Source organism: Gobio gobio (assembly GCF_949357685.1).
Source record: "Gobio gobio genome assembly, chromosome: 2".
Lineage (NCBI taxonomy): Eukaryota > Metazoa > Chordata > Actinopteri > Cypriniformes > Gobionidae > Gobio > Gobio gobio.
This window is the reverse complement of record NC_137098.1, coordinates 68,283,853-68,311,438: the sequence shown is the minus strand read 5'-3', so window position 1 is coordinate 68,311,438 and position 27,586 is coordinate 68,283,853. Positions and strand designations below refer to the sequence as shown.

General features: G+C 45.8%; 1 protein-coding gene across 2 annotated transcripts in view; it reads left to right on the top strand.

Annotated features, from left to right (window-relative positions):
- Positions 1-27,586, top strand: part of arhgef11 (Rho guanine nucleotide exchange factor (GEF) 11) — a 58,402-nt gene that overhangs the window by 5,360 nt on the left and 25,456 nt on the right. For both annotated transcript variants that reach the window (XM_079806948.1, XM_079806949.1), the window contains exons 3-27: positions 154-168; positions 505-596; positions 675-779; positions 3,992-4,041; positions 4,145-4,202; positions 4,282-4,475; positions 4,817-4,888; positions 4,971-5,078; positions 5,170-5,218; positions 5,301-5,338; positions 5,424-5,513; positions 5,587-5,655; positions 10,944-11,048; positions 11,125-11,223; positions 11,307-11,349; positions 11,441-11,537; positions 11,997-12,119; positions 16,691-16,714; positions 16,807-16,936; positions 17,854-17,947; positions 21,074-21,103; positions 21,276-21,399; positions 22,570-22,773; positions 22,854-22,901; positions 22,988-23,136. In XM_079806948.1, the coding sequence (XP_079663074.1) occupies positions 154-168; positions 505-596; positions 675-779; positions 3,992-4,041; positions 4,145-4,202; positions 4,282-4,475; positions 4,817-4,888; positions 4,971-5,078; positions 5,170-5,218; positions 5,301-5,338; positions 5,424-5,513; positions 5,587-5,655; positions 10,944-11,048; positions 11,125-11,223; positions 11,307-11,349; positions 11,441-11,537; positions 11,997-12,119; positions 16,691-16,714; positions 16,807-16,936; positions 17,854-17,947; positions 21,074-21,103; positions 21,276-21,399; positions 22,570-22,773; positions 22,854-22,901; positions 22,988-23,136 (2,210 nt within the window). The remainder of the gene's footprint in view (positions 1-153; positions 169-504; positions 597-674; positions 780-3,991; positions 4,042-4,144; positions 4,203-4,281; positions 4,476-4,816; positions 4,889-4,970; positions 5,079-5,169; positions 5,219-5,300; positions 5,339-5,423; positions 5,514-5,586; positions 5,656-10,943; positions 11,049-11,124; positions 11,224-11,306; positions 11,350-11,440; positions 11,538-11,996; positions 12,120-16,690; positions 16,715-16,806; positions 16,937-17,853; positions 17,948-21,073; positions 21,104-21,275; positions 21,400-22,569; positions 22,774-22,853; positions 22,902-22,987; positions 23,137-27,586) is intronic.

Below are 27,586 nucleotides of genomic sequence, written 5' to 3'. Positions count from 1 at the left end.
ATTGAGGCGTCACTCACACAAGTGCTTATTTAGAGGCCTTTCATTGGCTGTAAACTGTGGCTTTCTCACTGAGTTTAGCTGTCCGTCTCATGTTGTGTATCTGCTCTTTCTCTTCTGTAATGCCTTCCTCTTCTCTTTCATGCGTGCTTTAAGTCCTTTTGCCGCTTGGTGAGTTTTCTGGTTTGATTTGTATGTGGTGATTAGTGGCTCAGTGAATGAAGCATGACATTTCTAGTGGATCTTTTGTTAGCTATCACACCTTTTTTACATCCCCCTTATCAGTGTTTGCATTGCCCTTTGAAAACACCATATCTGTTGCAACTCAGGAATGTGTCTAAGGTCCTTTCTCTTTTGGTTCTGCTTAAGTTCACAGACTTTCAGTTTTATTATGCATCTTGGGGATTTCCTGTGTTATTTTTCGAGCCGCCCGCTCTCTGGTGCCCTGGCTGAGTTTCTCCTTGAGCTTGTGTGAGTGTGGTCCTCATTGTCCGTCTCTGTCTTCAGGTTGAGCAGTTTGACGTTAGGAGACTCGGAGCGCAGGTCTTCTCCTGGCCAGCAGAGGGAGGCACTGTCGGATCTCCCCTCAGACAACACAGGTGATGCAGCACGAGCAGTTGAGGCATATTCAGCCGTGATTATCTGATTATCTGAACGCAGATTCCTCTGTTTCGCAGGGACGGGTTTAGTCCAAAGATGTGTGGTTGTGCAGAGGGACAATCTGGGGTTTGGCTTCACCGTCTGTGGCGAGAGAATCAAACTAGTGCAGAATGTTCGGCCAGGTAACACACACACACACACACACACACACACACACACACACACACACACACACACACACACACACACACACACACACACACACACACACACACACACACACACACACACTCACTTATACTAATGAATACAAGTTTGCAGTCAGTAAGATTTGTACTTATTCTTTTTAAATGAATGCTACTATTCAGCAAGGATGCATTAAAGTGCCCTTATTATGCTGTGTGAAAGGTTCCTAATGCTGTTTAGTAGGGATGCGTGATATTTATCGGACAGATAAATTATCGGGCGATGTGGGTGAAAATTACGTCATTTTTATTGCTCCGATAAATAAAATAAATCCGATAACTAGATCCGATAAAGCAGGGGTGTCCAAACCTTTTTTAAAGGGGGCCAGATTCGATGTTGTGGACATATCTGGGGGCCGGTCCCTTTTCTATTATATATATATATATATATATATATATATATATATATATATATATATATATATATATATATATATATATATATATATATATATATATATATCGAAAATTGAAAATTTTCTAGTGAGCGATCACATCTAAATTTTTCAGTTGGCCAAATTGAATTTCTTGAATTTTAATTGAATTAAATTGCATCAATTCACAGAAATTAAATTTGGCCAACTGAAAAATTTAGATGTGATCGCTCACTAGAAAATTTTCAATTGGAGACCTGAATTTTTTTTACAGTGCATGTTTTGTTTCTTGGAAACATGACAGATTTGACAAAAGCTTGAGCTGACAGTAGAGTAGCTTGAGATAGGACACAGATGTAAATGTATAGATATTTAACAATATCTGTAAAACTTTCATCAACCTAAAAGTTTTAATGGGTGAAATGTAAATATTATTACTGAATTATAACTCTTTTCTTATTTAAATTTAACAAGTGCTCTATTTAGATCACCACAAGTAAAACCACACTACAAAAAACACTTTTCTTACTTAGTATTTCTGTCTTTTTTCCAGTCCAAATATCTAAAAAGTCTTAAATAAAGATGCTTTTACTAAGGAAAATTACAATTTTTTTTCTTGATTCTTGGGGAAAAAAATCTAAATGAATTGAGTTTTTGCTTGAAACAAACTAAAATATTTGCCAATGAATTAGAAAAGTAATCGGAAAAGTGGAAGTTTTTCTCTGTGGCAGCGGAGGACAATGCTATTGCTATTTGCAAAACATGTTCAGCAAGGATTACAAGAGGAGGAAAAAGGCGTCAAGTTTTAATACAACAAATCTTATATCTCACTTGAAAGGGCATCATCGCAGCGAAGCTGTATTAAAGGAATATGAAGCGGCTGCAGCTACAAGCGCTAAGCCTAAAACACGGGCCTTCAATGTCCAGAGACAAAGTTTTCCAGAGACAGCGAAAAGGCTAAAGCCATAAACGACAAAGTAATGGATTTAATTGATGACCAATGCTTTTTTTGATTTATGTATTTGAAACGCACTTAAAGATACCTTCCTCATCCCTTATATTTATTTTGTTAAACTATATAATTTCAGTGAAATCTCCATTGGGCGAATGCGAGAGCGAATGGCGCGAATGCGAGACTGAATGGCGCGAATGCAAGACCGAATGGCGCAAAACCGAATGGCGCGAATGCGAGACCGAATGCCGCGAATGCGAGCGCGAATGCGAGCGCGAGACCGAATGCCGCGAATGCGAGACCGAATGGCGCAAAACCGAATGGCGAGAATGCGAGACCGAATGCCGCGAATGCGAGCGCTAATGGCGCGAATGCGAGAGGGAATGGCGCGAATGCGAGAGCGAATGCGAGAGGGAATGGCGCGAATGCAAGAGGGAATGGCGCGAATGCAAGAGGGAATGGCGCGAATGCGAGACCGAATGGCGCGAATGCGAGAGCGAATGCGAGAGGGAATGGCGCGAATGCGAGAGGGAATGGCGCGAATGCGAGAGCGAATGCGAGAGGGAATGGCGCGAATGCAAGAGGGAATGGCGCGAATGCAAGAGGGAATGGCGCGAATGCGAGACCGAATGGCGCGAATGCGAGACCGAATGCCGCGAATGCGAGACCGAATGGCGCGAATGCAAGAGGGAATGGCGCGAATGCGAGACCGAATGGCGCGAATGCGAGACCGAATGGCGCGAATGCGAGACCGAATGGCGCGAATGCGAGAGCGAATGGCGCGAATGCGAGACCCAATGGCGCGAATGCGAGACCCAATGGCGTGAATGCGAGACCCAATGGCGTGAATGCGAGAGCGAATGGCGCGAATGCGAGAGCGAATGCCGCGAATGCGAGAGCGAACAATTTCAGTGAAATCTCAACTATGCCCTATGCTCTTTTGTTGAAGATGCACTTTATTTTTGTTGAGGATGTACTTAATTTTTCTCTCGAGGTTGATAAATGAAATGTCAGTGCATTTTATTTGAGAAACATGTGACTTCAAGTCTATATACCTTCCTCATCCTCATGCACTAAAGGTAAATAGATGCAGTTTTTTATGCATGAAATACTTGAATATAAATGTGTTGTTAATGAGTTAAGTGCAGATAAACCATATAATTGTGTTAAACCCTTTCTGTTACTAAGTATTGTGGTGCCTTACACAAAAAATAAAAGCATTTGAAGAGTCACGACTGAAATTTGCCATTATATAGGCCAGAGCTACTAAAATATCAATTTCATCAGTACATCTTAGATTTTCTATTCTCCTGGGTGCACGAACTGCAGATTATATGGAAACTATAATATAAAAATATGAACTTATTGGTTATCGATATCAGAATCAGCCATGAGAAGGACTTAATTATCGGTTATCGGTATCAGTTAAAATGTTTCATATCCTGCATCCCTACTTTTTAGAGTCTCCTACATCCGGGTTACATTCTCTGATTGGTCAGATGGCCCAGTCTGTTGTGACTGGTGTGCTCTGCTCTGATTGGTCAGATGGCTCAGTCTGTTGTGATTGGTCTACTGCTTACAGCGCGTGTTGGAAACCAAACGCCTTACCGTGTCTGAATTAAACAGCTCTTTTCAGAGTTCAGAATCAATTATTTATTTTAGGAGACAAACTTTTGCACTTTAAACTTTGCAGACCTTTGACAAACAGCTCTATGACACACTGTATGAAAGGTAATATTTGAAAAAGCATAATAGGAGCACTTTAAATTGATCTGAAGTGGCAGTAAAAACATAATTATGACACTCAAACCATGGCCTCACAGGTGGAGCAGCGGTCAAAGCTGGAGTTCAGGAAGGAGACCGGATCATTAAGGTATTCTCAACTACAACACGCTTTGGCATTGTAAAGCATTTGTGATACTAATTTACTTAATAACTAACTAACCTCTTATTTGTCCTGCCTGTTTGCTTTTCAGGTCAATGGTTCGGTGGTTTCGTCCATGTCTCATCAGGAAGTAGTAAAGATGATCAAATGTGAGTGTTGTGGTTGGGCGTCTTGTTTTTGACGTTTTCAAGCGTTTCGTTGCTGACGCGTGTTCTCTTCCTCTGATAGCTGGGACGTATGTGGCGTTAACTCTTCAGGGCCCGCCTCCTTCGGTCGCGTCCGTCCCGCTTCAGCCCCTCCCTACTGACCTCTTGCCCAATCACAGGACAGCACTGGGGGGCGAAGCCCCGCCCCCTCCGCTTACCCCACCCACAGGAAGCAGTACCCCCACTCAGAGAATCACAGGACCCAAACCATTACAGGTGCATCATGGTTTTAAGTCTATTGAAGGCTAAAATGTATAGAACAGGGGTGTCCAATCCTGCTCCTGGAGGGCCACTGTCCTGCAGAGTTTAGCTCCAACCCCAATTAAACACACCTGTTCCTGCTAATCAAGGTCTTATTAGGCATATTAGAAACTTCCAGACAGGTGTTGAGGCAAGTAAGAGCTAAACTCTGCAGGGCAGTGGCCCTCCAGGACCGACTTTGGACAGCCCTGGTATAGAAGTAGGGCTGTACTCTTGCGATTATGGACTAGTGTGAATATTACAATGCAAATAGACATGTTCTGTGTGTCTTTAATGTCGTTCTCCATCATTCTCAGGACCCCGAGGTGCAGAAACACGCCACAGAAATCCTCAGAAAGATGTTGGAGCAGGAGGAGGCAGAGCTACAGGTATGAGTTCAGTGTTCCTCTGACGTGTGTGTGTGCTGTCATGTCAAATATAACCCAATCATAAATTACATTCCCTGTGCAGAACCTTCTGGAGGAGCAGTCTCGAAACCCCTCCCCTTCGCTAGAGGAGCGAATAGAGAGTGCCAAACGACGAGCCAATCAAGTCCGAGTGAAGATCCAGCAGGACGTGGTGAGATTTGTGCAATGTTCCTTGTGTATTATTTCGTAGTTTAGCACATGGTCAGTTAATGTGTGCTTCGTTCACTTCTTCCCTCTTCCAGGACGGCACTCGATCTGAAGCTGTTGCGAACTATCTCACCGCTGGAGAAGGTGAGTGGCGTTCGTTCTGTTAGTGCTGAAGGCCGAGCTCATATGACTGACGTTGTGTCTGTTGTGTTTTCTGTTCGAGCAGGTCGCTTATCGATGGACTCCAGTGAAGGAGATTTCGAGGTGAGTTTCATTTGCTAGTTTTATTTGCCTCAGAATCAAACGTCCCCTTCCATCTGCCCAACCCGTCCTCCGTCTCCCTGTTTAGGCGTGTGAGAGCCCCTTCTCCTCCCCCTCCACCTTCCTCAGGAATCCCCTGCTCCGCCGGCAGGGATCCGACACGCACCCCTCGGACCCGGTGAGAGACACACTTGTTTCCCGTAGCGTGTTCGGTGTTGAGCCTCGAGTCTGATCTTCTTGTGTCTCTTCAGGGAGGAAAGATGCAGATCATTGGACCGGAGGAAGAAGAAGAGGAGGATGATGGGTATACGATCAATGAGGTGAGAGAGTCAGTACTAGTGCACTTATGCTGCGTTCACACCAAACGCGGATAGAGCGTCAGGAGCGAGTGATTTCAATGGAAAGGCTCGTTGACGTGCGTCTGGAGGTCCTGTGGTGCCGAATTGAGCGAATGGCGCGAATGCGAGCGCGAATGCCACGAGAGCGAATGCCGCGAGAGCGAATGCCGCGAGAGCGAATGCGAGCGCGAATGCGAGCGTGAGCGCGAATGCGAGCGCGAATGCCGCGAGAGCGAATGCCGCGAGAGCGAATGCCGCGAGAGCGAATGCCGCGAGAGCGAATGCCGCGAATGCGAGCGCGAATGGCGCGAATGCGAGACCGAATGCCGCGAATGCGAAACCGAATGGCGCGAATGCGAGAGCGAATGCCGCGAATGCGAGCGCGAATGTGAGAGGGAATGCCGTGAATGCGAGACTGAATGGCGCGAAACCGAATGGCGCGAATGCGAGCGCGAATGTGAGGGAATGCGGCGAATGCGAGACTGAATGGCGCGAAACCGAATGGCGCGAATGCGAGACCGAATGCGAGAGGGAATGCCGCGAATGCGAGAGGGAATGCCGCGAATGCGAGAGGGAATGCCGCGAATGCGAGAGGGAATGCCGCGAATGCGAGAGGGAATGCCGCGAATGCGAGAGGGAATGCCGCGAATGCCGTGAATGCGAGAGGGAATGCCGCGAGAGGGAATGCCGCGAATGCGAGAGCGAATGCCGCGAATGCGAGAGCGAATGCGAGCGTGATTGGCGCGAATGCGAGACCGATTGGCGCGAATGCGAGACCGAATGGCGCGAGAGCGAATGGCGCGAATGCTTGACCGAATGGCGCAAAGCCGAATGGCGCGATTGCGAGACCGAATGCCGCGAATGCGAGAGGGAATGGAGCGAATGCGAGCGCGAATGCCGCGAATGCGAGACCGAATGGCGAGAATGCGAGAGCGAATGCGAGAGGGAATGGCGCGAATGCGAGACCGAATGGCGCGAATGCGAGAGCGAATGGCGCGAATTTGAGAGGGAATGGCGCGAATGCGAGAGGGAATGGCGCGAATGCGAGAGGGAATGGCGTGAATGCGAGACCGAATGGCGTGAATGCGAGACCGAATGGCGCGAATGCGAGACCGAATGGCGCGAATGCGAGAGCGAATGGCGCGAATGCGAGACCGAATGCTGCGAATGCGAGAGCGAACGGCGCGAATGCGAGACCGAATGTCGCGAATGCCGCGAATGCGAGAGCGAATGTCGCGAATGCGAGACCGAAAGCCGCGAATGCGAGCGCAAATGGCGCGAAAGCGAGAGGGAATGCCGCGAATGCGAGAGCGAATGGCGCGAATGCGAGCGCGAATGCCGCGAATGCGAGAGGGAATGCCGCGAATGCGAGAGTGAATGCCGCAAATGCGAGAGTGAATGCCGCGAATGCGAGAGCGAATGCCGTGAATGCGAGAGCGAATGCGAGCGCGATTGGCGCGAATGCGAGAGGGAATGGCGCGAATGCGAGAGGGAATGGCGCGAATGCGAGAGCGAATGCCGCGAATGCGAGAGGGAATGGCACGAATGCGAGAGCGAATGGCGCGAATTTGAGAGGGAATGGCGCGAATGCGAGAGGGAATGGCGCGAATGCGAGGCCGAATGGGCGAATGCGAGAGCGAATGGGGCGAATGCGAGACCGAATGGCGCGAATGCGAGACCGAATGGCGCGAATGCGAGAGCGAATGGCGCGAATGCGAGAGCGAATGCGAGACCTTATGGCGCGAATGCGAGACCGAATGGCGCGAATGCGAGACCGAATGGCGCGAATGCGTGACCGAATGGCGCGAATGCGAGACCGAACGGCGCGAATGCGAGAGCGAATGATGGTGCGAATGCGAGACCGAATGGCGCGAATGCGAGACCGAATGGCGCGAATGCGAGAGCGAATGCGAGACCTTATGGCGCGAATGCGAGACCGAATGGCGCGAATGCGAGAGCAAATGGCGCGAATGCGAGAGCGAACGGCGCGAATGCGAGACCGAACGGCGCGAATGCGAGACCGAACGGCGCGAATGCGAGAGGGAATGCCGCGAATGCGAGAGTGAATGCCGCAAATGCGAGAGTGAATGCCGCGAATGCGAGAGCGAATGCCGTGAATGCGAGAGCGAATGCGAGAGGGAATGGCGCGAATGCGAGAGGGAATGGCGCGAATGCGAGAGGGAATGGCGCGAATGCGAGAGCGAATGCCGCGAATGCGAGAGGGAATGGCACGAATGCGAGAGCGAATGGTGCGAATTTGAGAGGGAATGGCGCGAATGCGAGACCGAATGGCGCGAATGCGAGACCTTATGGCGCGAATGCGAGACCGAATGGCGCGAATGCGAGACCGAATGGCGCGAATGCGAGAGCGAATGGCGCGAATGCGAGACCGAATGCTGCGAATGCGAGAGCGAACGGCGCAAATGCGAGACCGAACGGCGCGAATGCGAGAGCGAACGGCGCGAATGCGAGACCGAATGTAGCGAATGCGAGTGCGAATGTCGCGAATGTCGCGAATGCGAGACCGAAAGCCGCGAATGCGAGCGCGAATGGCACGAAAGCGAGAGGGAATGCCGCGAATGCGAGAGCGAATGGCGCGAATGCGAGCGCGAATGCCGCGAATGCGAGAGGGAATGCCGCGAATGCGAGAGTGAATGCCGCGAATGCGAGAGTGAATGCCGCGAATGCGAGAGCGAATGCCGTGAATGCGAGAGCGAATGCGAGCGCGATTGGCGCGAATGCGAGAGGGAATGGCGCGAATGCGAGAGGGAATGGCGCGAATGCGAGAGGGAATGGCGCGAATGCGAGAGCGAATGCCGCGAATGCGAGAGGGAATGCCGCGAATGCGAGAGCGAATGGCGCGAATTTGAGAGGGAATGGCGCGAATGCGAGACCAAATGGGCGAATGCGAGAGCGAATGGTGCGAATGCGAGACCGAATGGCGCGAATGCGAGAGCGAATGCCGCGAATGCGAGAGGGAATGGCGCGAATGCGAGAGCGAATGGCGCGAATTTGAGAGGGAATGGCGCGAATGCGAGAGCGAATGGCGCGAATTTGAGAGGGAATGGCGCGAATGCGAGACCGAATGGGCGAATGCGAGACCGAATGGCGCGAATGCGAGACCGAATGGTGCGAATGCGAGAGCGAATGGCGCGAATGCGAGAGCGAATGCGAGACCTTATGGCGCGAATGCGAGACCGAATGGCGCGAATGCGAGAGCAAATGCGAGACCTTATGGCGCGAATGCGAGACCGAATGGCGCGATTGCGAGAGCGAACGGCGCGAATGCGAGACCGAATGGCGCGAATGCGAGACCGAATGGCGCGAATGTGAGACCGAATGGCGCGAATGCGAGACCGAATGGCGCGAATGCGAGACCGAATGGTGCGAATGCGAGAGCGAATGGCGCGAATGCGAGAGCGAATGCGAGACCTTATGGCGCGAATGCGAGACCGAATGGCGCGAATGCGAGAGCAAATGCGAGACCTTATGGCGCAAATGCGAGACCGAATGGCGCGAATGCGAGAGCGAACGGCGCGAATGCGAGACCGAATGGCGCGAATGCGAGACCGAACGGCGCGAATGCGAGACCGAATGGCGCGAATGCGAGACCGAATGGCGCGAATGCGAGCGCGATTGGCGCGAATGCGAGAGGGAATGGCGCGAATGCGAGAGGGAATGGCGCGAATGCGAGCACGAATGGCGCGAAAGCGAGAGGGAATGCCGCGAATTCGAGAGGGAATGGCGCGAATGCGAGCGCGAATGCTGCGAATGCGAGAGCGAACGGCGCAAATGCGAGACCGAACGGCGCGAATGCGAGAGCGAACGGCGCGAATGCGAGACCGAACGGCGCGAATGCGAGACCGAATGTCGCGAATGCGAGAGCGAATGTCGCGAATGCGAGAGCGAATGTCGCGAATGCGAGACCGAAAGCCGCGAATGCGAGCGCGAATGGGGCGAAAGCGAGAGGGAATGCCGCGAATGCGAGAGCGAATGGCGCGAATGCGAGCGCGAATGCCGCGAATGCGAGAGGGAATGCCGCGAATGCGAGAGTGAATGCCGCGAATGCGAGAGTGAATGCCGCGAATGCGAGAGCGAATGCCGTGAATGCGAGAGCGAATGCGAGCGCGATTGGCGCGAATGCGAGAGGGAATGGCGCGAATGCGAGAGGGAATGGCGCGAATGCGAGAGGGAATGGCGCGAATGCGAGAGCGAATGCCGCGAATGCGAGAGGGAATGCCGCGAATGCGAGAGCGAATGGCGCGAATTTGAGAGGGAATGTCGCGAATGCGAGACCAAATGGGCGAATGCGAGAGCGAATGGTGCGAATGCGAGAGGGAATGGCGCGAATGCGAGCGCGAATGGCGCGAAAGCGAGAGGGAATGGGGCGAATGCGAGCGCGAATGGCGCGAAAGCGAGAGGGAATGCCGCGAAAGCGAGAGGGAATGCCGCGAATGCGAGAGGGAATGGCGCGAATGCGAGCGCGAATGCGAGAGGGAATGCCGCGAATGCAGGCTCGAATGCGAGAGGGAATGGCGCGAATGCGAGACCGAATGGCGCGAATGCGAAACCGAATGGCGCGAATGCGAGAGCGAATGGCGCGAATGCGAGAGCGAATGGCGCGAATGCGAGACCGAATGGCGCGAATGCGAGACCGAATGGCGCGAATGCGAGACCGAATGGCGCAATACCGAATGGCGCGAATGCAAGACCGAATGCCGCGAATGCGAGAGGGAATGGCGCGAATGCGAGCGCGAATGCCGCGAATGCGAGCGCGACACCAAATGCCGCGAATGTGAGAGCGAATGGCGCGAATGCGAGACCGAATGGCGCGAATGCGAGAGCGAATGTCGCGAATGCGAGACCGAAAGCCGCGAATGCGAGCGTGAATGGCGCGAAAGCGAGAGGGAATGCCGCGAATGCGAGACCGAATGGCGCGAATGCGAGAGTGAATGGCGTGAATTCGAATGCGAGAGTGAATGCGAGAGCGAATGTGAATGTGAGAGTGAATGCGAGAGCGAATGTGAATTTGAGAGTGAATGCCGCGAATGTGAGAGCGAATGGCGCGAATGCGAATGTGAGAGCGAATGCGAGAGTGAATGCGAGCGTGAATGCGAATGTGAGAGCAAATGCGAATGTTACATCTCCCTGTAATGGGAAAGTTATAATGGTAATGTCTGTTATTGATCAGAAGCCGCCTAAAGAAAAATGTTAGCGTAGAGCCCCGAGATGAATGTATGTGATCACTCTTTCCCGCTCTTCCTGATCAGATGGACGGGCCGTTTCAGGACATCGAGCTGCTGAAGCTGCGTCCGGCACACATGACGGTGTTCATGAGATACGTCTTCAGCCAGCTCCTGGATCCCAACCCTCTGGTCAGTGCGGCTTCAGGAATATCAAACGTGCTGTGTGAGTGAGTCCTCGTTCTCACGTGTGTGTGTTTGTGTCCAGCTGTTCTACCTGTGTGTGGAGGCGTATCTGGGCTCCAGCCCGAAAGACGCCCGCTCGCTCGCCCCTCAGATCTGCTCCCACTTCCTGGACCACGATGCCGTGAGTGTCCCATTTACACCCGTAATCCCGCAGGTGCAGGTGCCTGTTCTGGTTTTGAACTGTCAATTTCTGATGCTTTTCAGCCGCTGAAGATGAAAGTGCGCGAGGAGTTTCTGACTGATATAGGTGAGGTTCAGTCTTTCAGCTCTTGATCAGAGAGCGGTGGCAGTGTGACGGAGCTGTGTGTGTGTGTGTGTGTGTGTGTGTGTTCCTGTAGAGAACCGTCTCCATGCGCAGGAGGACATTCGAGGGCCGCTCTCAGAGCTCCAGCAGCAGGTGCTTCCAAACATTCAAGACCAGCTTCAAGACTACAGGTGCGGCTACTGGTTGTGCTCTAGTGTCTCGCTTTTCATATTTGATCTGTCAAAACTTTATTTTAATGTGTTAAAGGTCCAGCTGAAACAATTAAAGTGCCCCTGTTGTGCTATTTTAAAGGCTGGTGGTCTCCTACAACAGGTTTACATGCATTAAAGGTCAAAAACACTTTCATTTTCTCATTATTTAACTCAAACCTCCATTGCAAGAACGACTGTTATGCGAATGTCTGTTCTAGTGATTTAGAACCGTAACGCTGTGAGATTCGAAACACAAACGACTCGTTCGGAGTCCATTCCTTCTTTTGGGAGACATTAACTTTATTTATTGTGCGACTTTAAAACTTACATTCACAGAAAACCACAACAGGGGCACTTTAACGCTCTCTTCACAGTGTTGTTGAAGCCACTGCTGTAGTTATTTCCCTTGGGTTACACCGAGTGTGTGTTGTGCTGCAGGAGTAAGCAGACGATGGGTCTGGGCTCTCTGTTTGGAGAGAGCGACCTGCAGCAGTTAGACGGAGACCCTGTGAAAGAGAGACAGGTGGTGGACCGGCAGGTGGTGGCGCTCTGGGAGATCCTGTGAGTTACTCTTGAACATGACACTGACACTCACACTGACTTTATGTGTGCTAATGCATCCTCCATCAGACGCAGAATATAGAGAATTAAACAATGGGGAAACATGTAATGAAGCTCAAACTGCCAGTAGGTGGCAGCACATCATTCAGTTAAATGAGTTACTCAATCATTCAGTGTAATGATACCTTCAAAACACGGACGCATTCAGTTGATCTGTTGTGTGATCGAGCAAAAACAGACAATACGTCTAAAACCACCACCTAACGTTAACACTTGTTTATTGAGCTGTTGTTTGAAATCAATAGGTTATCACATGTGCAATCGTGCACAACAACAGCACTCCATATCCTATCTTGATTTTTGGGGCATTTTTTTTGCCCCAAGCCTGGGTTAGTTTTCCGGATAGCAGGGCACAAGCGGACAGAGTGAAATGTGAAATGGGTGAAACCTAGCAAAGGCCGCTACTGTTCATCAGTGCAGGTTATCCTCGAGACAACATATTTCAGCAGAAATCTCCTCTGAGGAAAAAAACATGTATTATGTTCGGGTATAGACAGCCATCAGTATTAATAATGTTACAGTACATTTACTGTTGTTAAAAAAGATGATGATGATGATTATTAAATACACAATATTCAATATTACTATAGTAATAAATGTATATATTGGTTGCATTTTATAGCTTAACTTATTATTATTATTATTGTTAGGGCTGTAATCAACCAAAGAAAATCTTGATCGACTGAAGTCCTGAAATTTTCAACTAAAAATGACGTTAGGGAAAAAAAAGTTAAATGAATTAGCTGCACACTGTGCACAGTACTTGGTAGCCTTGTTGTCTGCCTAAATGAATTATAAATAAACATAAACTAGTCGGCTATTTGCAGTTTTTGAGCTGATTATTTTGCACTGAAATGAGTCTGACACACGAGTCTGTGGCTCTGAAAGTGTTGCATCACGTGCACCTGCGCAATATCAGCCTATGATTTCACAAAATATAGTACTATGTTGTCAACTAGCGATATCACAATAACTTTTGAGGAATATGCAACATAATTTAGACAATTGTTTTTGTCATATGTATTATAATAACTGACAGACACTATCATTTCAGCCGCTCTGTGAACACAGGATTAAGGCCCGGGTATACTTCACTTACCGCGCCCGGACGCGTCACGCGCACAGCCCTGTCCGCGCGTCTTTCAAAGTATACTACACAACGGATGCGCGCGGAGGATCGCGTTCGACACATGCGCAGTAAAAAAGTGTCTATGCTCCACCAGACATCGGAGGGCAGCACTGAGTCCTGTCATCAACGGGACATTCGCTGGGCATGATCGGAGAAGAACTGTAGTGCATCCACCATTGCTACATAGTTTGGAAGAAACACTGAAGAATCAACAATTCTCTCTTTTTTTCCCAAGCGTGTTGTTTTTAAACCGGTCTTTGCACACTCTTCTTCGACGGCTGAACACTGTGCTCAATACTGTGTTTATTGCCACCTAGTGGACTCTTCTGTACTGCTGGCGCATGCGCTGTTGCACGCGGACCGTCCGCGCGGTCACAAAATTTGGGCTGCGCGCGGATGGGGTGTGCGGCCGGCCGCGAGCCCTCCGAGTGACGAAAATTACGTCATGCGGGCGGTGCACGAACGTGGACGGCCGAAGTATACCCGGGCCTTTAGCTCAGCTTCGCGGCTGAGACACGAATAGACTATTAACTTAAAGCTTTTACTCTTAAACACAAAAGACACGTCCACTTTAATATCAAGGAATATTTATTAAACAAGCCAGATCAAGAGCAGAAACAAAATAAAGTGCATAACTGAAAAAAAAAACATATAGGCTCAAAACGAATACAAACAATGGCCACAGCGCATCATGCATTAGGCTCCAAATTAAAAACATTGAAATATGGCAATTCTGATATGTTCATATAGCCAACTCAAAACAGACGGGGCAACCTAACGCAGACAAGTTAGCTCACCGCCTTTAGCTGATATGTTTGTCGTCGAGCTGTGATATGCAAAGCTTGCAAAATTGGCATCCAACTTGTTTCCCCATTTTCTATTTTTTAAAAATGCTGCCACACTGCCGATGTCTTTGTTGACATGGTAGAAGAGGACTGACTAGGAAAACGCTCTCACGATTAAATAAATAATATGACAGCCAACTAGCCTTCTTCAATCGGTCTCTCTTCTCCAGTGGGTTGGGCTAATCCAAAAGAAGTGGAAACAATGGGGCTGTCCTGAAGACAGACTGTGACCTGTGAAACAGGGCTGCTCTGAAAACACCCCCATTAGCAATTAGTGCTCTCCACCTGATGAAATGAACACGGAAACATTTTGGTCGCACCAGAACGTATCGACTAATAATCAACTAACCGACTGGGAGATTACAGCCCTAATTATTGTTAATATTCAATGTTTTATAGTACAACAGTACTATAGTATTATTTACTATTATGCATATTATACATTTCTCTAGTGATTTAACGTTTTAACTTAGTAATGCCAATGTAATAATAGTATTACTTTATCATTATGAAATACTCATTTTATTGTACAACATAGTTGCATCACTATATTAATAATACTATTGTAATGCTGCACTATAAAAAATTTGTAATAATAATAGCGTTTCTTAAAGGTGAGATGTCACGCGTTTTTTAGGCCAAAAAATTTTTTGTCACATACAGCAAACATCTCCTCACTATCCGCTAGCTGCCTGTCCCCTGAACACACTGTAAAAAACACACCTTTAAGTAAGCATTTCTCTAAATAACAATAGTTTTATTACTATAGTAATACATTTCTTTGTTGGCTTAATATTTGTAATTTAATAAAAATACTATATATATATATATATATATATTGACAACAATCAATATTTTAAAGCTAATGATCACTAACGATTATTTTGGTAATCAAGTAATAAAAATAGACCTAAGCAAAGAAAATTGCTTTTAAAATTGCTTAAAATACATATAATAATGAGGCAATATTATTTGGTTCAAATAAAGTATCAAAAGCAATGAATCTGCTTTATTAAACACTGCTAAAATACATAATATTCACAAATCAACCTATGACCATTACAACAAATGCCTGCAGATTGTTGTTGTCGTCACATGATCAAATCCTTGTTTGATATTGGCCAAACTACATTTCATTAAAATTTCCACTTAATGTTTGGCAACTTCTTTTCTTCAGAAATGCTACAGACACTGTCATTTCTTGAACAGGAACGAATGTGGCCGTCAAAACATGAAGCCTCAGAGCGAGGGCTTTTATTTGGAAATTGCGATGAACCGTTGCATATTTACAAACGCACTGATGTGTTCCCCAGTGTTGGCGTGTGTTTATAAATGATTTCCCTTACAAATCGGATGAAATGCCGCAGATTTAGTTCTGAGATGAACGTTATGAGCAACCCAAACTCCAGCTCGTCGTCAGACTTTATATGCTTTACCTAATGCACGTTATTGGAAACCCAAAAACCCTCAATAATATAGACTCTGAGAAGCATTTACTGTGAATGGAGCCGCTCTGAGACGCATTAATTAACCTCCACATATAGAATATTAAACCCGGAGCGCATGTTTCATTTAATCGCAGCCTTGTGAATTCACAATATCACTATATGTTATGATTTGAAATGTTTTTAACACATCGTGCAGGCTTAGAAAATGGTCTAATAATGCGGTTCATGGATTCTCATCCGTGGAATGCGCCACTTCCGCTATTTTTCCGGTTACTGGACTTTTTTAAATCGAGTACTCACATTTATTTGAGGATTCATGACAGCCCTAATAAACACACACACACACACACACACACACACAAACACACACACACACACAGATGATCCAAACATGAAGGACATGAGCCAAACAGGAAAACAGAAACACAGCAGCTTTACCAAAAACATGTAAAGACAACGACAGACCTCCTGCGGCTGAAACACAGGAGTGTGTATATACACACACTCAGGGTCACAAGACTGAACTGGGGAGGCAATCAAAGGGAACCGGTGAGCAAAAGAACTACAAGTGGACTACAAACAGACACAGGAAGCTAAGGCAAGAAACACAGTAAACGTCCTCTCAAACACACACCGCTGGCTATAGGAGGATCTGCACACGGTCATCATGCTGAAGCACAGCAGTCAGGTCACATGATACACACATATAATCACACTGAGCCGGAGTTACAAAGGTCCCGCGACACGCCTCGCGTACTGTAGACCTGCTCACATGACCCGGGCAGACGCAGAGCAGGTCACATGACCCGGGCAGACGCAGAGCAGGTCACATGACCCGGGCAGACGCAGAGCAGGTCACATGACCCGGGCAGACGCAGAGCAGGTCACATGACCGCTGTACACACAGCAGGAGGCGTCCCTCAGGGCCGTCTCTCGGGACCCTCGCAAATCTCAGCGTAAGACTCGCCACTGCTCCGCTTTTATACACAGAGCTGTGTGTGTGACACTTCTGGTGTGTGTGTTTGTGTGTGTGTGTGTGTGTGTGTGTGTGTGTGTGTGTGTGCTAATGTGTGTTTTCTTTCCTTACAGGTCAAAACACGAGGAGGACAGAAGGTATGAAGCTTACAGGGATTCATGGAATATAAATCTGCATTATATTACATCATATTTACAGGTGTGTGTGTGTGTGTGTGTGTGTGTGTCAGCTCTCCGCTAGCGTCTGCGGTTCATCTCTATCTCAGACACTCGGGCATTAAACTCAGAGACTCTAAAGTGTTTCCCGGCTTGATGTCCGAGAAGGAAAAGTGGCTTCCCTTCTTTCCCAAAGCTAAAAAGGTGAAGGTTTTCAAGTGCTAATGATGAATGATGTGATTGATTATTAGGCCAAATTAATGTAATGTGTGTGTGTGTGTGTGTGTGTGTGTGTGTGTGTGTGTGTGTGTGTGTGTGTGTGTGTGTGTGTTAATGTGTGTGTGTGTGTGTGTGTGTGTTAATGTGTGTGTGTGTGTGTGTGTGTGTGTGTGTGTGTGTGTGTGTGTGTGTGTGTGTGTGTGTGTGTGTGTGTGTGTGTGTGTGTTAATGTGTGTGTGTGTGTGTGTGTGTTAATGTGTGTGTGTGTGTGTGTTTATTAAAGGGACAGTTCTATCATTTACTCAGCCTGAAGTTGTTTCTGTTTGAGTGTCTGTCTTCAGCTGAAGAGTAACAGTTGATGATTATTAAAAATACTATGGAAGTCAATGGATCCCATCAACCCTCATTCTTCCCTCATTCTTCCCTCGTTCTTCTCTCATTCTTCCCTCATTCTTCTCTCATTCTTCTCTCATTCTTCTCTCATTCTTCTCTCATTCTTCACTCGTTCTTCTCTCATTCTTCTCTCATTCTTCTCTCATTCTTCACTCGTTCTTCTCTCATTCTTCTCTCATTCTTCTCTCATTCTTCTCTCATTCTTCACTCGTTCTTCACTCATTCTTCTCTCATTCTTCACTCATTCTTCTCTCGTTCTTCTCTCGTTCTTCTCTCATTCTTCTCTCATTCTTCTCTCATTCTTCTCTCATTCTTCACTCGTTCTTCTCTCATTCTTCTCTCGTTCTTCTCTGAGTTCAGATGAAGACAGAAACTCATACAGGTCTGGAACGTGAGGCTGGGTAAATGATGATTTTTGGGTGAACTGTCTCTTTAAATGACGGATTATATTTATATCTCGTCTAGTTCCTCTTGTGTTGGTGTAAGTCTCTGCATTTGTTCATCCACAGCTGAGCAGCGCAAAGAGAGAGAGGGACGGAGAGGACAGGAAGCGAAACCCCATACTGAAGTACATCGGGAAGCCCAGGAACACATCTCAGTCCAGTAAACACACACACACACACACACACACACTCATCTCAGTCCAGTAAACACACACACACTCACACACACACACACTCATCTCAGTCCAGTAAACACACACACACACACACACACACTCATCTCAGTCCAGTAAACACACACACACTCACACACACACACACTCATCTCAGTCCAGTAAACACACACACACACACACACACTCATCTCAGTCCAGTAAACACACACACACACACACACTCATCTCAGTCCAGTAAACACACACTCACACACACACACACACACTCATCTCAGTCCAGTAAACACACACACACACACACACACTCATCTCAGTCCAGTAAACACACACACACACACACACACACACACACAGGGCCCTATCTTGCACCCAGCGCAATTGACTTTGTACACCGACGCGTGTGTCATTCCTATTTTGCACCCGCGCAAAGCGCGCTTTTCCCTCCACAGAAGCACGTCGCTAAACTAGTGAATGAACTTGCGCTCCCTGGGCGGTTCAGCGCAAAAAAGGAGGCGTGTTCCGGCGCAAACAATCCCTGGTGCTATTTTGCTGTTCCATTAAACAATTGCGCCACTGACCAGAAAAAACCTAGTCTAAAGTCAGTGGCGCGTTGCGCGTTGTTCATTATGCTATTTTAAGGGCGCATGCTTGACCATAATGTATAGCGTGCACAACGCGCATACACTTTGCTCATGTAATCTACACAGATGCAACAGTTATTTTTGCAAATCATAAATTGTTACACTAAAAAAATATTAACACATGAGATGACGGAAATCATTGTGGTGTGCCACGAAGATGTGAAAAAATAGGCATAAATCTAGCTTACAAATGATTCAGGCTAATTGTAATAATTAAGGATAAGACCTGTTTGCCCAATAGTGGCAAGACATATATGTATATAAGGACATCTGACAAATTGGTTTGTCCGTCAAGAACCAGGAAAAAAAATCGACTGAAAAACTGAAAAAACTGAAAGACTGAAAAAAAAAGACTGTGAAATCACCTTTACCATAATGTACAACATTACAACTTCACTTCTCTGTCTTTCACTGCTCTTACAAGAACATCAGTCTCCTCGGCTGTGAACCGCTCCTGGCGTGCGCCTGGTAAATACGCCATAATAATAGCAATCCATAATGGAACTTGCGCACCTGCTTTTAAAGGGAATGTTGGATGACGCTCGGATTGGTTTATTCACGTTACGCCCAAACCACACCTATGAATAATGAAGCTACTTCAGACCAACCCATTTTAGATTTGCGCCGGGCGCAAGAGCCATTTATCCCGCCGGGAAAATAGCAACAGCGCCGAGACCCGCCCACAAAGTTACTTGCGCTTCGCGCTTTGACACTTGCGTTTCAGATCGTTAAAATAGGGCCCACACACTCATCTCAGTCCAGTAAACACACACTCACACACACACTCATCTCAGTCCAGTAAACACACACACACACACACACACACACACACACACACACTCATCTCAGTCCAGTAAACACACACACACACACACACACACACACACACACACACACACACTCATCTCAGTCCAGTAAACACACACTCACACACACACTCATCTCAGTCCAGTAAACACACACTCACACACACACTCATCTCAGTCCAGTAAACACACACACACACACACACACACACACACACTCATCTCAGTCCAGTAAACACACACACACACACACACACACACACACACACACACACACACACTCATCTAAGTCCAGTAAACACACACTCACACACACACACTCATCCCAGTCCAGTAAACACACACACACACACACACTCACACACACACTCATCTCAGTCCAGTAAACACACACTCACACAAACACACACACTCATCTCAGTCCAGTAAACACACACTCACACACACACACACACACACACACACACACACACACACACACACACACACACACTCATATCAGTCCAGTAAACACACACAAACACACACACTCATCTCAGTCCAGTAAACACACACAAACACACACACTCATCTCAGTCCAGTAAACACACACACACACACACACACACACACACACACACACACACACACTCACACACATATACACACTCATATCAGTCCAGTACTCACACACACTCACATACACACACACTCTCACACACACACACACACACACACACACACACACACACACACACACACATACACACACACTCTCACACACACTCACATACACACTCATCTCAGTCCAGTAAACACACACACTCACACTCACATACACACTCACTCTCTCTCTCTCTCTCTCTCTCTCTCTCTCACACACACACACACACACTCTCACACACACTCACATACACACTCATCTCAGTCCAGTAAACACACACACACACTCACATACACACTCATCTCAGTCCAGTAAACACACACTCACACACACACACTCACACTCACACTCACATACACACTCACTCTCTCTCTCTCTCTCTCTCTCTCTCTCTCTCACACACACACACACATACACTCTCTCTCTCTCACACACACACATACACACTCACTCTCTCTCTCTCACACACACACATACACACTCACTCTCTCTCTCTCTCTCACACACACACATACACACTCACTCTCTCTCTCTCTCTCACACACACACATACACACTCACTCTCTCTCTCTCTCTCTCTCTCTCACACACACACACACATACACACACTCTCTCTCTCTCACACACACACATACACACTCACTCTCTCTCTCTCTCTCACACACACACACACATACACACTCACTCTCTCTTTCTCTCTCTCACACACACACACATACACACTCACTCTCTCTTTCTCTCTCTCACACACACACACATACACACTCACTCTCTCTTTCTCTCTCTCACACACACACACATACACACTCACTCTCTCTTTCTCTCTCTCTCTCTCTCTCTCTCTCTCTCTCTCACACACACACACTCACTCACTCAGTTTTTTCAGTTGTTTCTCAGTTTGTTTGAGCCTGTCAGTCGTTCAGTTTGTTTATTTTGAACCTCATGTCCTTTGCCGCTTTAGTTTGAAATGCTTTATATTATTTTGAGTTTGTTCTTCTCATTGTTTGTTTATTTCTCCAGCGTTCCATGTCCCGTTGTCCCCCACTGAAGGTAGACGCCCTCTCTTCTCCATATTCATTCACTCTTTGAGTCACAAACACACTCAAATCACTTCCTCTCTTTAGTAATCTTTGAGGATCTGTTAGTGTGTTGAGTAGCAGTCCTGTGAAACGCTCCTGATGGAGTGGGAATGTTGACGACTCGTGTTGGTTTTCTGCCGCAGTTCGTCCGGGCAGCGTGCGGAACATCATTCAGCAGTTCGAGAGTAACTCTGACTCCCTTGAGGACGGAGATGCTGAGGGACAGCAGTTGTCTTCCGGCAGCTTTGGAGACGACAGCATGGAAAGGTTTGTGCTTCATTTACACTGAGAAGAGTGAACCAATGATTCAATGACAAGCCATTTACTTCACTCCTGAATGAGTCAGCCGTGTGAACAAATCAAGTGACTCAATGATTCAACGACTCATTCATAACGAGAGCCATTTACTTCACTCCTGAATGAGTCAGCCGTGTGAACAAATCAAGTGACTCAATGATTCAACGACTCATTCATAACGAGAGCCATTTACTTCACTCATGAATCAGTCAGCCGTGTGAATGAATCGAATGATTCAATGACTCATTCATAACGAGAGCCATTTACTTCACTCATGAATCAGTCAGCCGTGTGAATGAATCGAATGATTCAATGACTCATTCATAACGAGAGCCATTTACTTCACTCCTGAATCAGTCAGCCGTGTGAATGAATCAAGTGACTCAATGATTCAATGACTCATTCATAACGAGAGCCATTTACTTCACTCACGAATGAGTCAGCCGTGTGAATGAATCGAATGACTCAATGTTTCAATGACTCATTCATACAGAGAGCCATTTACTTCACTCATGAATGAATCAGCCGTGTGAACAAATTACATGACTCAATGATTCAATAACTCATTCAGGAGTGAAGTAAATTGCTCTCTTTAAGAATGAGTTATTGAATCATTGAGTCATTTAATTCGTTCACACGGCTGATTCATTCAGGAATGAAGTAAATGGCTCTCTTTAAAAATGAGTTATTAAATCATTTGATTCATTCACACGGCTGACTCATTCAGGAGTGAAGTAAATTGCTCTCTTTAAGAAAGAGTCAGCTGTGTGAATGAATCGAATGACTCAATGATTAAATGACTCATTCATAACTAGAGCCATTTACTTCACTCCTGAATGAGTCAGCCCTGTGAATGAATCCAATGACTTAATGATTCAATGACTCATTCATAAAGAGAGCCATTTACTTCACTCATGAATCAGTAAGCCATGTGAATGAATCGAATGACTCAATGATTCAATGACTCATTCATAAAGAGAGCCATTTACTTCACTCATGAATGAATCAGCCGTGTGAACGAATCAAATGATTCAATGACTCATTCTTAAAGAGAGCCATTTACTTCATCCCTGAATGAATCAGCCGTGTAAACGAATCAAATGACTCAATGATTCAACATCTTTTTTTTCCTCTTTTCAGTCCGACCATATCGGTGCGTTTGGCTCGCAGCGAGTCTTTGAAAGCTCAGGGGGAGGGGCGTCGGCGAGGAGGCGGGACGGGGGCGGAGTCTGTCCCGCGTTCCCGTAGCGACGTTGACATGGAGGACTGTGAAGAGCGGGAAGGGCCGGGCCTGAGGCCGTTACATCACAGCGCCTCATCCTCCGCGTCCAGCAGCTCCGCACGGTAGGAAACACACACACACACACACACACAGCAGGAACACACAGTGTGTTCGTCTCTAACGTCCGCTGTTATGGTTTCAGATCTCTGGAGAACCCGACGCCGCCGTACACGCCCCGCTCTCAGCGCAGGTGCGTCCCGCAGCACACACACACACACACACACACACTCTCAGCAGGTCCGCCGGTCCCCTCTCTCACTCTGCCTCTGTCTGCAGGGTCGTGGACACGCCGGTGGCTTTGCTACCCGACGCGCCGGCTCTGGAGGAGGACGTGATCGACTCGCAGAACTGGCAGGAGACGGTGGAGCCGCATGTGCTGGCGACACTCACCTCACGAGAGATCGACAGACAGGCCGTCATCTACGGTACACACACACACACACACACACACACACACACTATCGCTGCGTTTATTATAAATGCAGGTTTATCGTCTAGCACTGTAAATGCCTGCGCTCTTTAAAACAGGATGGATTGTGATTGCTAGTGTTAATTTCAACATTTAAATCAGGTGTTGTATCTGATTCCTTTATTTAATAGACCTGAGTTAACGTGAACGATGAGCAGCTGTGTTTATAATAACTAACATTAGCAGTGATTAATAAACACTGTAACAAAAGTGTTGCTCGTTAGCTAATAACCAACCATTAACCAATGGGACCTTATTGTGAAATGCTACCAAATCATTCAAATGTGCTCGTTTTAAGATAATATCCTATAGTTCGACTTAAATACCAGGCCCTGATGCATGCAGGGATTTCATCAAACAAATGTTTTGTTCAAATCTGAACATCTAGGTAAAGCTTCCACATGGAAAATGCATCAAAAGGACAGATTTAGACAATGCTGTAGCTCTGATAATACACTCCCTTTACAGGGAGAATTTATTAAATGATTTAAGAAAAAATAAAGCAGCCCTAGAATTTTGTAGCATGTTGCTACTATTTTTTAACACATTGCTAGCATAATTTAGCATTTTGATACTATTTTTAACACATTGAAAGCATGATTTAGCATTTGTTGATACTATTTTTAACACATTGAAAGCATGATTTAGCATTTGTTGATACTATTTTTAACACATTGAAAGCATGATTTAGCATTTGTTGATACTATTTTAACACATTGCTAGCATAATTTAGCATTTGTTGATACTATTTTTAACACATTGCTAGCATTATTTAGCATTTGTTGATACTATTTTAACACATTGCTAGCATGATTTAGCATGTTGATTCTATTTGTAACACATTGCTAACATGATTTTTAGCATGTTAGAAACGGCATTCTTTATATATATATATTTAAAAATAGAGGAATACATCAAAGATTGTGTCTTTGGTAATGGACATTAAGCCACAATTAGCATCATAAAGCTGAACTTGTACTGAGCCTAGAACATTTGTATTTATTTTTTTATTTATAAAAAAAATTAAATAAATAATTAAAGGCCTGTGCTTAGCATTATTTTACACGTGTGTTTGAAAGGCAGTCAGAATGAGACATTTAATTTTAATAACAAGCAACTGAGCTAAATCTGTGCCTTGTGTACATGTTCACCCATTATGTTTTCGACGAGTGAAATAATTGAATCCCCAGACTGACCAACAGCAGGTGCTGCTCATCTGTGATGAGTGAATGCTAGTGGTGCGCTCACAGATCATCAGTGTGAAATCTCAATACTTCCTCTAATTAATATCCAGCCCAGGGTGATTTCCACTCGGATTGCGGGGTCAGGTGTGGCTGTGAGTCTGTAATGAGCAGCGTTTCTCCTGCGGCGGGAGGATTGAGCTTCCTGACAGTCCCAGACATGCCCGTCCCAGCACTCTGAGGCCGAGACGTGCCCGCCTGTCTTAAGATGATACGCGTGTGGAGACCCGGCCAATCAAAGAACTCATTCATGATCTCAGATGGCCTTGAGCCTCAGACTGCAGTGTGTCTTTAGTTCAGCATTTAGGAGAAACTGGAACCCAAATCTAAAGCTGTTTTGGGACACACAGGTCATGACAGAACTCACCGACTGTGTGAACAGACACACAAATTACACTCACACCCGTCAAAGATTCACTGCTTGTGTGTGTGTGTGTTTATATGGCACCTATTCGGAGTGATCATTCGGCTCCAGGGGGAAAATCTCCATATTTATAACTTTATAAACTATAACCAGTGGCCTCTGGTAACGGCCGTACACAAGGGCAGAGCTAGACTCGCGGATGATTATACACTGAACTAAATTATAAACTCAACACTTTTGTTTTTGCCCCCATTTTTCATGAGCTGACCTCAAATATCTAAGACTAATAAGTACACAAAAGGCCTATTTTTCTCAAATATTGTTCACAAATCTGTAGGGCTGCAGCTATCGAATCTTTTTGTAATCGATTAATTTAGCACTTAATCGATCGATTAATCGGATTTAAAAAAATGTGTTGTGTTTTTGAGAAACTAGAACAAATAATGCATAACGAAAATGAAGAGGAAAAGCAATTTAATTTATTAATATGCTCAACAGGTTTCATGCTGTAATCTAGCCCTGACATCAAAGTAAATATCTGTTTTATGTTGACTTCTACACCATTAGGCTACTAACAAATACTTTTTCATTTCTCGGGTGAGCCTATTCCTAAACGCAACACTTTTGTTTTTGCCCCCATTTTTCATAAGCTGAACTCAAATATATAAAGCCGCGTTTCCACCGCGGGAACTTTCCCTAGGGACTTTGGGCTGGTACTTGTGTGTTTCGACCGCAGGGACTAAATTAAGTTCTGGGTAAATATTTCCCCCTCCAAACGGCCCTGCTCACGAGGTGGTGCTTTTTCAAAGGTCAGGAACTTTCTGGGGTGGGCGCTGAACATGCTGATTGGTTGAGCTCACGCAGCATTTTATTTCAACCTAAAAGTCTGATGTGGGCGGTGCGCGCAGTTAGAGTCGTTTACTATTCAAATCAACAGTGGAGTTTAAAAATCCGCCCGATGGACCGACGGCGAGGTTCTCTAAACGAGCGCTGAGTTATTCATCTAAAACAGAGTGTACCGCCCGAGGGCGCCACCTAGCTGTGAAAAAATGTATTGCATATTTTTCAAAACCACTGCATTGATCAACACAAAATAGGTGTCATCTGAAAGCTTAGAGTCTAAACTTTACAATGAATGTAGCCATTATGAGCATCTCCAAAGTAGTGATGAGTTATTTTCTGATAAAATGAAGAAAACAAAATCATAATTTATGGAGGGGGGGGGGGGGGGGGGGTTATTATGTTCTGCCATGTGTCAATCACATCATACAGCTCAGATAGTCATGTGTCATATGTCATTTGAAAGGTCTCGTGGAGCAGAATACAACAAGCCTAATTGTTTTGGGCTTTGACTAAACTTGCAGCGAGTTTTGATAAGTTAAGTCCTGCAACACCCATATGTAAATAATATACTGATGCAGCATTCTTTCACTTCTAACTTCATGAAACGTGGAAAATGGCACATCATTATTTACAGCAGATTCTCACGATTAAAAAGAGCCATAATCTGTCTTTTAGGTCTATAGATATCCCTCGTTGAAGTATGGCACACAGAAAACAGCACAGACGCACATGAGCGGAGTACAAAAATAACAGCTGCTTAGACTTGGCGTTTTCGGATCGTTAAAAATGGAATTGGAATAATGGAAATTATAACCTCACAGGTGCAAATATGCTAAATAAGCTATTGTTGCACTAAAGTATAGTTTATGCTTGGAACTTCATGAAACAATCTCCGATCGTTGAAAATGGCACATCTTTTTTTTACAGCAGATTTTCACGATTAAAAAAAGTCGCCATAATCCGTCAGTCGGATCAGAAGTTATTACTCATGGAATTATAACACATTATAGCCTGACAGGAGCAGTTAAGCTAATAAACCGTAGCTTTAAAGTGGCGTTAACGCTTCTAACTTCATGAAAAATGCTCTGATTGTTGAAAATGGCACATCAGTACTTACAGTTGATGCTCCCGAATGAAATGAGTCCAAAATCACGAGATATTCCTCACGATGTTGTGTTGATCAGTGCAGTTTTGAAAATGTATGGTAATTCATTTTCATAGCAGCTAGGGGGCGCCCGCGGGCGGTACAGTCCAGTTTAGATGAATAACTCAACGCTCATTATGAGTCTATCAAAATGGATAGATGCATTAGAAAGCTGAGATTCTAACATTCTTCCATGTGTTATTATATAATATATATGTAATATAAATAATATTGTAATAATATAATGTCTTTTATCAGCAGTTTCTCAGCATTAGATTGTCCAAACATAATAAAATGTATATGTTCTAAAAATATAAAAGGTGTTTTACCAAATGATAACTACCGTTTGAGTCTCCTTGCTATAGTTGTGGAGTTATGAGTCTTTAAAGCTGTATATGTCACTCAGAAAACAACAGTTTTATCAATTTTTTCAGGGTGTCAAGGACTGAACAAAAAGGCTACTTTTGTTCTAAATGCTGTAACTTTTGATTACTTCATGCAATCACCACAAAATTTGATCCAGATGCAGACCACATTTAGGGGAGCATCACCAAAAAAATAATTTTGTTTTGGAGTTATGAGTTTAAATTTCTATATGTCACTCAGACAAAACAACTCTAAAAATATCTTCAGCGCTTAAGGGGTCAACCAGAAACATTGGCAGTTATTGGTGCTTAATTAATGCTTTAAACTTGCTACGTTTCCATTGATGTATTTTTATGCACATTTTGGGATGTTGCATTAAGAAAAACGCAGGATGGATGCGCATAAAAACGTATGCGATATGATAATTTTTCTATTCAGATAAAAACTG